This window comes from Dioscorea cayenensis, chromosome 5, assembly GCF_009730915.1.
Source record: "Dioscorea cayenensis subsp. rotundata cultivar TDr96_F1 chromosome 5, TDr96_F1_v2_PseudoChromosome.rev07_lg8_w22 25.fasta, whole genome shotgun sequence".
NCBI classification, from domain to species: Eukaryota; Viridiplantae; Streptophyta; class Magnoliopsida; order Dioscoreales; family Dioscoreaceae; genus Dioscorea; species Dioscorea cayenensis.
In genome coordinates this window covers 18,092,728-18,106,875 of record NC_052475.1, presented here as the reverse complement: position 1 = coordinate 18,106,875, position 14,148 = coordinate 18,092,728, and the positions used below count along the sequence as shown (strand labels likewise).

Genomic DNA, 14,148 nt, shown 5'->3' with positions numbered 1-14,148 from the left:
TACTCGACTCTGATCTAATAAGTGCCTACTTTGCTTTGGCCAATAACTTCAGCCGTTAGATTAAAATCCAACGCTTATGAGTGAGGACAAAGCTATCACTTGCCATCTTTCTATTCTTATATCGAGACCTAATAAGGTTCTAAATCCATTCAAAATCAAGTTTAACACAACTCCATCAATAAATCATTCCACAACTTTTATAATTTTTCTATACATATATATATATATATTTATTTACCCAACACAATTAACTAATAAGATATTTGAATAAAATTTAAGAACAAATTTCTATTTGGATTCAAGCTCAAAAATCAAAGTTATAGTTTGATAAAAGATTAGTAAAATATATAAATGTCTATTGATTATAATCAATGAAATAGTGTAACCTCCAATACATAAAAGTAATTTAGTTTTGTTTTAAGATGAAGTATTGTTAACTCCTGGTTGACATCATATTCGGATTCTATACTTTCATTATATCAAGATCCAATAAGTGTTTACTTTACTCAAGCCATTCACTTCAGCTGTTAGATCAAAATCCGGTGGTTATAAGTGAGTAAGGACATAACTATAGCTCGTTATCTTTTTATTTTTATATTGAGCCTAATAAGGTTCTAAATCCATTCAAAATTAAGTTTAATACAATAAATTTTACTCTGCAACATTTATATAAATTTTCTATATATATTTTGTTACTCAACACAATTAGCTAATAATATATTCAAATAAATTTTAACAACAAATTTCTACACAATTCAAACTCAAATAAAATAATATCAAAATTATAGTATGATAAAACATTAGTAAAAATATATATATTTATTAGTTATAATCAAAGAATTAGTGTAACTTCCAATACATATATGCTGAAGTTGCCTCATATCCTCATCCGGTTGGAATTCTTCTTTACTAAGGCATGTCTCAATTGGTGTACCAAATGTTATCTAGAAGATTTCTTCATTGTGAAGTAAACTTCATGGTTAAGAAGATTTCTTCATTGTTAAGCAATCTTCATGATTAAGAATCCTCCGAGGCGTTCCTATAAATAAGCCTCCTTCATGGTATTTGTAATGAGAATCCATCCATTCTATTTCCACAAAAATTTGTAGAAAGAGTGTTCTTCCTTCATACTTCTTTGAGAGGATTTATTATACTCTTTCTTGTTTTTTAGTGGATTTTTCTGGTCTTTGCCGTTGTGGGTTTTTCTCCCGGTACTCGGGTTTCTCACGTTAAAATCAGTGTATTCTTTTCTTGCATTTGATTTCTCTTTTGTGTGATTCTAAGATAAACGCTTCCGCAATCGCACTTGTACCATTCCTAACAATATACGTAATTTACCTCAGTTTTAAGATGAAATACTGTTAATAGTTGGTTAAAGTCAAAGATACCGGGATTCTATGCTTCCAAGTTCCAACGTAATAAACTAATAACATATTTAAATAATCTATTAGTAGCCGGATCTCCATTAAAATCTTTTATAAATGGTGAGAGTTCGAATCATGGGTGAAAACACATTTCTGAGAATGTGAGTAGTGGTTGTGTGTGAATGGTCCCAGCACCCAAGTGTGTGCGGGCCCTTACTTGCTCGGTAGAGGCTTGTGCATGTTCATGGTTTTTTAGAGGCCTAGCCGCTCGTCTTAGGGAAAAAAAAAACATACTTAAATATATTTTAACAACAAATTTCCACACAATTCAAATTCAAACAAAATAATATCAAAATTATAGTAAGATAAAACATTAGTAAATATATAAATATTTATTAATTATTAATCACAGAATTAGAATAACCTCCCATATATATATATATATATATATATATATGTAATTTATCTCTGGTTTAAAATAAAATATTGTTAAATGCCGGTTTAATGATAATTTTATATTTCCGTTGTACCTAGATCCAATAAATGTATATTTTGCTAGGACAATAAGTTTATCAATTAAATCAAAATCAAGTGGTTATGAGTGAGGATATAATTATCTCTATTCTTATATCAAGCCCTAATAAGATTGTAAACACATTCAAAATCAAGTTTAACCCAACTTCACCAATAAATTATACCATGACTTTACATAATTTTTCTACATATATTTTTTTATCCAACACAATCAACTAATACATGTTTAAATAACTTTTAACAAAAAATTTCTACACAATTCAAACTCAAATAAAACAATATTAAAATTATAGCTGATAAAACCATTAGTAAAATATATCAATTTTCATTAATTATAATCTAAAGAATTAGGACAAACCTCTGATACATATAAGTAATTGATCTATGGCCGTTAGATCAAAATCCAATGGTTATGATGGAGGACAGAAATATCCTCACCATCTCTCTATTCTTATATATTAACCTAATTAGGGTTAGGGTTTTGGATTTCTCACTTGGCCTTCGGTTCTCCGTGAGACAGAGAGAGATCGAGCTTGAGAGGGAGAGAGAGGATGAGGCCGATCTTGATGAAGGGCCATGAGCGGCCGCTGACGTTCCTCAAGTACAACAGGGAGGGCGATCTCCTCTTCTCTTGCGCCAAGGACCACACTCCTACCGTTTGGTTCGCTGACAATGGCGAGCGCCTTGGCACCTATCGTGGCCACAACGGCGCCGTATGGTGCTGCGATGTCTCCCGTATTTGCCTTTGATCTTCCTAATTTATTCTTTTTCTTGCTTGTTTTCGATTTTCTTCTAGCTTGGTTTTGCGGTGTTTCGTGATTGCTTGGAAAAAGTCATCATTTTGATGTTGTGTTTGCATCAATTGTTAGCCTTATAATCAAATAGATGATAAAAATTTGTTCTTGTTTGTAAGTTTTGGAGCTTTATATCAGGAACTGAAATTAGGGTTTGGAGTTCTCAATGTTTGTAGTTTTCATTAGACTTCCTTTCCTGTGGGTAACTGAAGGGAGGTTGTTTGGGGGAAAGTGGATGGTTGATAATTTTATGTGAGAGCCTATCGCTTCTAGTTGTTTGGTTGTGTTGAGCAACCCGGCACTCCCTTGCAACTAGAAGCGCTAGGCTCAACACAACCAAACATCTACATGCTGCTCTTTCTTGGCACTGACCAGGAAAGGAAGTCTAATGAAGTGCCAGGAAAGAGCAGCATGTAGATGTTTGGTTGTGATGAGAACAGACATGTAGACATTTTAGGGTTTAATATGTGAGATTTCTGATTTGGTAGGGGTATAGTGTGGCGAAAAAGAAGTTTTAATTCGCTATTGTTCCATTGTAATGAGCAATGAATTTGGATTTGTTCCTGGTGTATAATTTTTAATCCTTATACTCGGCATTTTGCATAGTTAGCACTGTTTTAATGACTTATGTGTCTGCGTCATGTATCTATTCCCAGTTGTTTATATAAAAGATTTTTATGTGGTTGATAAATGTTTGATAAATGTTTAACTTGATTGCATTGGAATATGAAACTATGATCGTATGCCATTCCTTACTGATATCCTTACTATAATTATTTGACACCTTGTTGATGATCCTGAAATGAAATATCTCTAGGAATTCCAAAGTTTTGAGTTTCTATGAACAATTGGATTTAGTCTTTTTCTGTTGTCTTCTTGACAATCAGTTTTTTCTTGAAAAGGTTGGTGGGTAAGATGTAAATAAGAGTGTCTTAGCAACTTGATAGTGATATAATCATCGCAGTTAAGTCGTAATGTTGTGACTACATTCAATGCATTTCCACAAGTGTATTAAACCCATCGCTTACCTAGTTAGTTTTGTTATCTTCATCAGGGAGTGTGCTAACTCTAATGCTTGTAATCTACTAGGACTTCAATCTCTCTCCAATGACTTTATGTTTAACTGACATTACTCAAATCTTGTACTGAAAACATTACCATCTGATGTGCTTTACCTTGTACAATTCTTTAGTGACTTCTATTGTAATTTTTTTTCCTTTTTTCTGTTGCATGCAGGGGATTCAATGCGCCTCATCACGGGTAGTGCTGACCAGACTGTTAAACTGTGGAATGTCCAGACAGGAGCACAACTGTACTCCTTTAATTTTGATTCTCCTGCTAGAGCTGTAGATTTTTCTGTTGGTGACAAGCTTGCTGTAATCTCGACAGACCCCTTTATGGGTTTACCGTCCACAATTCAAGTGAAGTGCATTGCCAATGACCCTAGTGAACGTATGTCTGCCAATTTTTTTTTCTCTGGTTCCTGTTTTCATGCTAGGTTTACTAATTCACGATTTTAGTTCTTGTCTTGAAGATTGTAGTTTATGCCTTGTATTTTATATCTCTTGATGGTGTTTTGTCTCTCGTTAGCCCTGTCAGTGGGTTTGTTAATGAGTTTGTACCACTGCATCAATGGACGCTCTGAAGTTCTTTCTTTAAATCCCGTTTTAATTGATGTATTGCCTGCTACTCTTGTAAACTCTGTTGTAGCATGCTTGCAGGGTCCTTTGTCATGTTAATCAGATGTTGTTTGAACTCTGAAGCATTCTTGTTTCAAGATTTTGACACTCTGTTAATAAGGCCTGGATAAATAATCTAAAATCAGCTCTTGACATTGCTGAGTTCTATCTAATCCTGCTATATGAACTTAAATTTGCAGAACAATTAAGATGACCTTCTATGAGAAACAAGCATTGTCGCTATTTTTCAAGGTGTGACTGCAAGTTTTTTCCATCATCCATTTTTAAACACTTGAAGAAGTTTTCCACTATGATAGAAACTTTGAGAAATATTATCTTCACATTTTTGTTCTGATTCATGTTTCTTATGGTGCAAAACAGTATCTATTCTTGCATTTGTCATGCTGGTGGACGTGCATCTGTTGTTTATATTGTAGTCATGGGTGATTGACCATAGTTGAAATATGAATCGCAAATAGGATGCTTGCAGGAAATTGTGTTATGCCTTATTTTACTGTTTAGATGAGGTGTTAAGCTTTCCATGCTAAATTTTGTCTGGGTGTTGACATGCTATCTTACGTGGCTCTTATTGAACTTAATGTTTACTTTGCAGAGACGGGTGAATCAGTACTCACGATCAAAGGGCCTCAAGGGAGAATTAACAGGGCTGTCTGGGGACCATTGAATAAGACTATAATAAGTGCTGGTGAAGATGCAACCATCCGCATATGGGATTCTGAGGTGTGTTTCCATAGTTTTCTTGCATATCTTTTGTGTGGTGCTACAAGGAGCAAAACTCTACATTTGAAAGTTTGTCCAATTGCTACCAAAGTAATAGTTGGGGATCAGTTATGGCATTTCATGAATGACTGCTTAAATATAAACTGTGGACTGCTGAGTTGCTGAGGTGGGCTATATGCAGTAATACCTAATCTTGTCAAATGTTCTTTACCCTCCTGTATTTCTTCTCATAATAGTTATTGAGAAATGTTTAGCAAAGGTTTTATTTGCTGTGTTAACCAGGTAATGTTGTGTTGAATTGGTTGGTGGTTATCACCAGTTTGTTCTTTTCTACAGCTGGAAGTATGACACGTAATGATTTTCCATATTCATTGTTCATCTTTCAAGCTTTCTTGGTTTTTATTTCAAATTTTCAGACTGGGCAGCTGCTGAAGGAGTCAAATAAGGAAACTGCCCATCAGAAGACAGTCACTTCATTAACAAAATCAGCTGATGGGTCTCATTTTCTGACAGGTTCCTTGGATAAATCAGCAAAGGTATGGCATCCATTGTGTACTGGTCTGTATTAGATTTATGTTTAAATGATTATTTTGTTGACCTTTCTTTTCTTTTTCTTTTCCCCACCACTTTTTCCTATTTCGTAGTTGTGGGACATCAGGACATTGGCTCTTATCAAGACCTATGTGACGGAGCGCCCTGTCAACGCTTGTGCAATGTCGCCTATTCTTGATCATGTATGTAGTACATCATCTTTACCTCTTCCTGTTTAATAATCTGGTTGGGGTTTGTATTACACCCTATATCTGGCATAATAATAGTAATTATTACAACCACCTTCCTTACCTAGTGTATTTAAATCAATCATTCATTTGTCTGATTGTGATTTGTCCTGCTAATCGAGAACTATGGCTTAGATTTCATGCTCTTGTGTGCTGAATTATTGTGAAAGTATTGAAGAGTGTTTCAAACTTTCAAATAATTTGCTTTCCACTTTTTCTAGTGCCAACCATAGTGGGCCTAAGATATCACACCTGCTTAGTTTGTTGGCAGTACTTTACTTATTTTTTAGGAGCTATATTAGTCCCATCTTTGGTGATCTATTTTTTTCCTTGTGCCTGAATCTAGATCGGCCATTATCTTTATGTATAAACTATATTATGTTGTACCAATATTCTGATCTCTGTTGCTATAATTGGTAATTCATTCTTTAGGTGGTCATTGGTGGTGGTCAGGATGCATCACATGTTACAACAACTGATCGGCGTGCTGGAAAATTTGAGGCAAAATTCTTCCACAAGGTGAACCAACTTTTATATTCATATGCGAGATATTTCTTTACTTTGTTCCGTTGAGTTTGATATAAACCTGGTTGACTTCTATCCATTCCTTGCATCCAGATTCTTCAAGAAGAAATTGGTGGTGTTAAAGGACATTTTGGACCAATTAATGCTCTTGCTTTCAATCCTGATGGAAGAAGGTTTGATCTGTTATCTTTTACTAGTTGTTTTATATTTTAATAGAAATTATTTGTTGATAAATAAAGATTTCATTGAGATGATTGAGACATTAATTATGCAAACCTAAAAGCCAGTTTTACGGGTCATCCTGCATTTTTCTGTCCCACCTCTTTATTATTTTTGAACTGACAGATCTGAGTTTCTTGTTTGAAGACAAACAAATGACTTATGCTCTGAAGATACAACTAATGAAAAATTTTCCTTTTCATTTTAAGATGGCTTTAACAGCTCGATGATCGATGCCAATTTTGTTTGGTCATATACGCTATTCTGAATATTTAATTGACTTGACTGTAGATAGACATTATATGAGAGCTGATTATGCCATTATAATATTATTTGGATTTGCTTTTGATGATTGCATCTACTTCTAGAATAAACAAGCCGAAAAAGCTGATTCAAACATGTTTGGCAACACATGCCATTCTGAAAGTTTTTATTATTTATTGAGAAAGTATATTAGTGAAAAAATGAAATTGTGGTTTCATAATGCTTCCCTTATTTTTTTATATATTATTTTTTTTTTATTTTGAAAATGGCTTAAACAACTCTATGATTAATGCCAAACTTCTTTGGCAATATACGCTATTCTGAATGTTGAAATGAAACAACCGAAAACATATATTATATGAGAGTTGTTTTTGCCATCATGTTTGCTTATTTGGTGTTTCCGGGTGAACTCTAAACTTGACCCATGGTATTGTGTCAATTACTGACTTCATTTTGCCTCATGTGGCTCTATGATAACTGTTTTCTGTGTGTGTTATTTTGATAGCTCATCACTGCTAACATCCTAACCTTGACATAACATATTCAAAGTGCAGGCTAAATTTATACTGACTTTTTTTTTTTCTGTAATCTCCAATTTTTTTTGTCGATGTAGCTTCTCAAGTGGCGGTGAAGACGGTTATGTAAGATTGCATCACTTCGACCCTGACTACTTCAACATCAAGATGTGATCTCAATTTGCCGAGAAAAAAGTTCTTTTATCATATCATTCTTGTTATGTTCTAACTTTCCTCTCAGTTGTAATATGGCATATCATTATATGTGTTTCTCATCAAAATTTTGTAATTTCTGCACATTTGTTTTTTTTTTAAAATGTCTAGAAGTACTAGTGATGATGTTCCTTCCATCTGCACTGTCTTTGTGCCTTGAATCTTGACTTGATGGATTTGATATCATGGCTTATTATGGCTTAGGGTAGAAACAAACTGTGTATGCATTTTTATTTTTAGGGGTATATTTTTATTTGCATGTATTAATTTAGTCAATTTTATTTTATCAAATATTTATACAATACTTAAATAATTCAGGTTCTTTTTTTGGGTTTATGCTTTTTTAAAATATGAAATAAGTTTTGGTTGTTGGTAATAATTGATGGTTGTTTTGGGTGTGTTTAATTTATTTTATATTAATGATTATTTTAAAATATTCTTTTGATAATCAATGAAAATCCCCCCTAAATTTGTATGATGTTGATAATTTTCTACTTTTGAGATATTAAATTTTGTGATCCAGAAAATTCTTATTGAGATACTGTAACTGCTTTACATTAAAATAAAAAAAGTTTATGCTTTTGTTTTTACGCTACAAACCGGTACAAAAAAAAAATGTTGATTAGTTTTTAATTGGACTTTTGTGCTGATTCTAAAAGGATTCTTTTCCACTTTAATTAATGACCCTCTTTGACCGTATTGAATTTTTGTATATATAAATTTCGTGTGAAAACAACATAGTTATTTTTAAAATTATGTAACTTTCATTATATATATCATTGTCACAAAAAATAAAATAAAAATAAAAATAAAATTTTATAATATATATATGTACATATAATATCAGCTATTTGATAAATTTATGGAGAAAAAAATAATATATATATATATTTTGATAAATATGAACAAGTTATAATGAGTTACCAGTTTTTTTTTATTGTGGAAGTGACTATTTGTTTATTTATTTAAGTAGGTTATCTTAGGTTTAAGATAAGTTAATATGTTTTTTTTTTTTTTAACTATTTTTAATTTTTTATTTATATTTTTTAAAAGTCAAAACTGAAGCTCTGCCCTTGTAAACAAGTTGGCCATAATTTTCTCTGACATGGACCACAAAGATGAGACAAACTAGCTTAAAGTCCTCCATTAGTTACTTTCTTTTTGATATGTTCAACAGAAGGATCTCACATGTTTTCTTAGCTTTGACTGATTAAATACTTGCAAACTTCACAAATAAATTACACAAAAAATAAAATAATAAAAATAATAATAAGACATTATTTAGGGGAGATATTTAGATCTAAAATTAAAACTTTCACCATTAGATTGAACTTCATAGTATCAAAAACAATTAAAAAAAAATAAAACACTGCAATCAAATAAACAAAACATCAGATTTTATTTCACAAATCCATATTTCTGATAACTCTGATGCAAAAAAAGTACCATTACAAACAACCAATAAAAAACAACAACAACAACACCACCACAACACAAATTACAATTTAGCATTCAAATTAAAACACTATTCTTTTTGTCTTAATAATTCCTAAAACTTAAACAAACTCTTACATGCTCTGAAAAACTTGGTCCCTTTCTTCTTTGAAGATCTTTTCACATCCTTCTGCTGCTGCTGTTGCTGTTGTTCATGTTCATCATCTTGAAGATCATCATCATCATCATCATCATCATCATCATATTCAGTAGTATCATGAATCCTGCAATAACCATCAGCAACAGAAGATGATCTCCTCATGGAAAATGCCCTTTTCAGCACATCAGGTCCTCTTCTTATTCTCTGAAAAGAAGAAGATGAAGAAGAAGAAGAAGAAGAACATGACACGTTCCTTCTTAGCACCACCTCATTCTTGTTGTCCTTCTTCTTCATCTCCATCTTGGAATTTTGATCTTCTTCTTTGGACTTGTTGAGCTCTGATAAGTCCATAAAGCTTGATTTTGATGTTAGATTCATCTTGGAGTAGCCTCTCATTTTTCTTTATTTATTTATTTATTTATTTATTTTTGGAGGTTGGGGGGGACTGGGAGATTGTTCAGAGATTAGAGTGTTATCTCTTGTTTTTATATAGGAAAAGAAAGGGAGGGTGGTGGACTTCAATGAAAAGAGAAAAAAATGGGAAGACACAATGAAGTCATTGGATGGAAATTAAGGGTCTTGGATTTTTATGGTTTGATTTATTTGGAAATATATGAATTATATGATATGGAAAATAAATGAAAAATTTTGTGCGGTTTATTTCTTTCCTTGTCTGTTGTAATTTATATGTCATAATTATGTGTATACTTTGATAGAAAAAAAGCATATTTAAGGAAGTTTGCTATAGAAATCACTCCTTTTTATTTTTTATTTAATTTTATTTTTGCTAAAAGTGTATATGTATATACACACACATATATTGATTTATGCAGTTTAAAAAGGGTAGGTGACATTGTATGGGTTTGTGTGGACATATCCATTTGTTAGTGATTCTTTTATGATCAAAAAGAGTTGAGCACATGCAGATCTGTAAACTAGAACTAAATTTCATTATCTTTTTGGATTTATTTAATTGTTAACCCTCTTTTTCTTATAGAAATCACTCCTTTTTTTATTTTTATTTTATTTTTTTGCTAAAAGTGAATATGTATATATACACACACATATATTGATTTATGCCTTTTAAAAAGGGTAGGTGACATTGTATGGGTTTGTGTGGACATATCCATTTGTTAGTGATTCTTTTATGATAAAAAAGAGTTGAGCACATGCAGATCTGTAAACTAGAACTAAATTTCATTAAAAAAAAAAAATCTTTTGGATTTATTTAATTGTTAACCTTCTTTTTCTTTATTGAATCCAAACGTTGTTATTTTATGTGCATGGGCTTTGCATGTGCTTTCGCAACACTGCCCACCACCACACTCATGTTCTTTGGATTCTGTTAAATAAAAAAAAAATAAAAAAAAACAAACATTTTTATTTATAAATAAAAATTAACAAAAGTGAAGGAGGAATTGTTATATTTGCCTAGATGTTATGGCCATTTTTTAAAAATGTTTTCTTATTTGTTACTTATAAATATGGAATGTGATACCTATTGAATATCATTTTTTTATCTCTTTTATGTTATGGTTGTTAGTTCCACCGGTGTGGTTTGTGGGTTTTAGGGAACACTCAAGCACTCATAGAAATTTCACATAAGCCAACAAAGAAAGATACACACGACGTTGGTAACCCAGTTCGGCGTCCACTCGCCTACGTCTGGGGGGCCAAGCCAGGAGATAAACAATCCACTAAAAGAGGTAAAAATAGATGCGTACAAACACTTGTCACTCACTCACTCAACAATAAAGAACACTACCTTCTCTAGATTGTCTAGTGCTCACCCACTCTCCTCCAAGAGTCACCAAGAGTCACACTTACAATCTACGAGCAAGATAGCTTATATAGACGCCTCAACGTCCCAAATATAGCACATAACTCTTTTAGAATCTCCGCGGCTACTAATTTAAAAACCTTCCGAAATTAGCTATTGCAACCGGGCCCTAACTGCTGACTTGACTGAGTTCTGGTTACGTTGCGGACGACCTCAAGACCCATCAACCTCCCGGTCATGCTTAGTTTGAGTCGATGCAGTCAAATCTCCCGATCCCGACTGCCGGCAACTAGCCTACCTCCTCAGTTCCTCATCACGCAGTCCCCTCGCAAGGAGCGCTCGTCCTTGTGCGTCTTCATGAAACTTGGCAAACTTAGTCTTCAATTCACCTAAATTTGGTCTCAAAGATTCTCCAAACTTATCTTCAATTCACCCAAGTTTGGTCCTCAAATCTTCCCAATAATAGATCTTCAATCAATCAATTCAATCATCAAGAATTCTTCAAATCATATCTCCTTCATTCATACCATGAATAGATATTTCTTCAAATAAGCTCCACCATATTTAGTCTTCAATCATATCTCTGTAAGTATGGTTTTGATATGATCTTGTATTCAAGTTGAACAAGTTACCAAGAATAATACCACCAAGATCTTCAAGATATTTGGCCCCATGTTGTAGACTTACTAAAAATAGCTCCACCATATTTAAGATGATTTGCCTTGCACCCCAAGTCTCCTTGCCATGTCACCAAGCTTTCCATGTCATCAATTATGCCTTGTCACCATAATTGCCACGTCATCTTGCCTTGGTGTCAAATCATGCCAAATAAATAGTGCGGTTGCACTAACAATGGTTATAGACCTTTCAATAACTTTTATTGTACTCAACTGCGGATGTTCAACGACGTAATATATATATATATATATGATAGGAATAACAATTAAACAAAACCAAAATAGCGTTAAACAATTAAGAAAATAGGTAAATATCATCCATTCAACCATAAAAGATTATCAACATCATCATTCTTATTTGCATGTGAAGTTTCTTTATTTTCCTCGTTATAGTTTTTCTCCCAATTTATTTTTGGTAGATCTTTCAAAATAAGAGGTCCATCAAGTTTTTCCAAATTAGTAAATTGCATATTTTTTTACTTATAAAGAATTGAAATTTTCCATCATTATGGTATTCATTTGAATATAAACAAGATCATTCAATAATTTTAAAATTAACATGTTTTTCTTTTTTGTTTGTGTACAAATAGACTCAAATTTCCAAGGTTGTCAGACACGGCCCGGGCAATGACCCGGCTAAGCCCAGGGGTCAGGGGTAAATGGGTTCAACCGGGTCGAGCGGGGTTGAACCGAGTCAATAATTAAATATAAAAAAATATTATAATAATTAATAATAAGCAAATATAATATTAAATCCATAATTATATTATAAAAACCTACTCAAATTTGATATTTAAATTGATAAATGACCTTATATACAGTAGAGTTTTCTAATTTTGTCATTTATTTTTACATTTTTTAAATATTTACAAATTTAATATATTAATATATAATTATCAAACTTCTCTCGGTGTTATTTATTTATTTATTTGTTTATTGGTTTATTTTTGTTAAAAATAAATAAGAAATTTAATTCACTAATTCTTATATCTCAATTGAGTTTTTTTATTTTTGTTTTTAAATTTTCTTATATTTTTTTATTTAATTAGAATACTTTAATTTTATATTTTTTTATAATAAAAATTACACTCATTTATTGTTTTATTTTCTTAATAAATTAAATTTTTTTAGAAAGTATTTACATAACACAGTAATATATTTTATTTTTAAATGTTAATTTTTGTTGGCATGTTTATGATATATATAATGTAATTCTATTTATTGATTATAAATTATAAATTAATATTAATAAATATACACGATTTTGTGGTTTTTAATGAGAAAATAATAATAAATTATTAAATATTGTAAAAAAAAATTAAACATTGTGACCCGATTGACCCGGCCGGGTCAACCGGTTCCCGGTTGAACCGCCCGGGTCACCGGGTTAACACCGGGTTTTTTAATACCCGGGTCAATGGGGTATACCCGGGCCGGCCACATGGCCGGTTCCCGGTTTTTCCGGTTGAACCGGCCGGACCGGTCCGGGTCTGACAACATTGCAAATTTCACTTATATGCAGAAGAGATACACCAATGGCTCAAATCTCAAAAGATAAACAGTATTTTCTCCGGTCCAAATTATCAATTATACTATTTCTTTCAAAATTTTATGAGTTTTAATAGCATCCTTATTTTTTATGATGAAATACGAACAAGCCACATCATAGGTGGAGTTAATATATATCCAACACACTTGTACGCTCGACTTGCGGAGTTGAGGTTCAAACTCACCTCCTCGATAAGAACATGAACACCATACGCAGGGGTCCCGGTGCTATTTTGTTAGGAACTAATAAATAAAGGTAATAATAAAAGAAAACAAGCAAAAAGGAAAAAAAAGCACAGAGATTTACGTGGTTCACACAAAACTAGGGCTACGTCCACAGCCGCCGGCTGATTTCACTATTTTCTTCCCAAAAGCACTTTTTACAAGGATGAATATATATATATATATATATATATATAAGAGGGGGAAAAAGGAAAAAAAACCCTAGTATAGTGAAAATTTCCAAAATACCCCCTCAAAAATTTCCAAATAACACAACTGGGTGTTCAGTATGATTAGGCTTTACACAGCTCAACAATCTCCCACTTGGAGACTGATCTCATCCAAGTTCTCAAGCTTCAAATCTTCAAAGAAACACAGCTGAATAACAGACCGGCGACAAAACCTTGTAATCATTAGGTGTTCAAACCAACTGAAGCTTTGTATAGCTTCAGTTTGCCAACAATAACTACCTTGGTTAACATATCAGTTGGATTTTCACTACCTGGAATCTTCTCAAGATCCAACACTTTATCTTTTGATAAAGTCTGAATGAAATGATACCTTAACTGTATATGCTTGGTTATGAAATGTTGAATTCCTAGCAAGATAAATGGCACTTTGGCTGTCACTGTACAAAATACTCTTCTCCTGCATTTTTCCCAATTCTGCCAAAAAATTTTGTAACCAGATCATCTCCTTG

General features: G+C 32.4%; 2 protein-coding genes and 2 non-coding genes across 4 annotated transcripts; 3 read left to right on the top strand and 1 right to left on the bottom strand.

Annotated features, from left to right (window-relative positions):
• The first annotated feature begins 2,386 nt into the window (after positions 1 to 2,386).
• Positions 2,387 to 7,764, top strand: LOC120262097 (eukaryotic translation initiation factor 3 subunit I-like). The gene is made up of 8 exons (XM_039270154.1): positions 2,387 to 2,633; positions 3,929 to 4,144; positions 4,985 to 5,112; positions 5,529 to 5,648; positions 5,757 to 5,846; positions 6,324 to 6,410; positions 6,510 to 6,589; positions 7,513 to 7,764. Exons 1-8 carry the CDS (start codon positions 2,450 to 2,452, stop codon positions 7,586 to 7,588), a joined length of 981 nt encoding a protein of 326 aa, XP_039126088.1. The 5' UTR covers positions 2,387 to 2,449; the 3' UTR covers positions 7,589 to 7,764.
• On the top strand, positions 6,856 to 6,946 carry LOC120262683. Its single transcript, XR_005536941.1, has one exon. It is a non-coding gene; the product is annotated as a small nucleolar RNA U54 (small nucleolar RNA).
• LOC120262682 lies at positions 7,176 to 7,266 on the top strand. Its single transcript, XR_005536940.1, has one exon. It is a non-coding gene; the product is annotated as a small nucleolar RNA U54 (small nucleolar RNA).
• A 1,394-nt stretch (positions 7,765 to 9,158) lies between the features above and the next one.
• Positions 9,159 to 9,700, bottom strand: LOC120262076 (FACT complex subunit POB3). The gene has a single exon (XM_039270131.1). It carries the CDS (start codon positions 9,615 to 9,617, stop codon positions 9,177 to 9,179), a length of 441 nt encoding a protein of 146 aa, XP_039126065.1. The 5' UTR covers positions 9,618 to 9,700; the 3' UTR covers positions 9,159 to 9,176.
• Between the last annotated feature and the right edge of the window lie 4,448 nt (positions 9,701 to 14,148).

Coding starts and splice junctions, on each gene's coding strand:
- LOC120262076 (XM_039270131.1), bottom strand. CDS start 9,617: ATGAGAGGCTACTCCAAGATGAATCTAACATCAAAATCAAGCTTTATG.
- LOC120262097 (XM_039270154.1), top strand. CDS start 2,450: ATGAGGCCGATCTTGATGAAGGGCCATGAGCGGCCGCTGACGTTCCTC. Junction 2,634..3,928: donor ATGGTGCTGCGATGTCTCCC/GTATTTGCCTTT, acceptor TGTTGCATGCAG/GGGATTCAATGCGCCTCATC. Junction 6,411..6,509: donor AGGCAAAATTCTTCCACAAG/GTGAACCAACTT, acceptor CCTTGCATCCAG/ATTCTTCAAGAAGAAATTGG.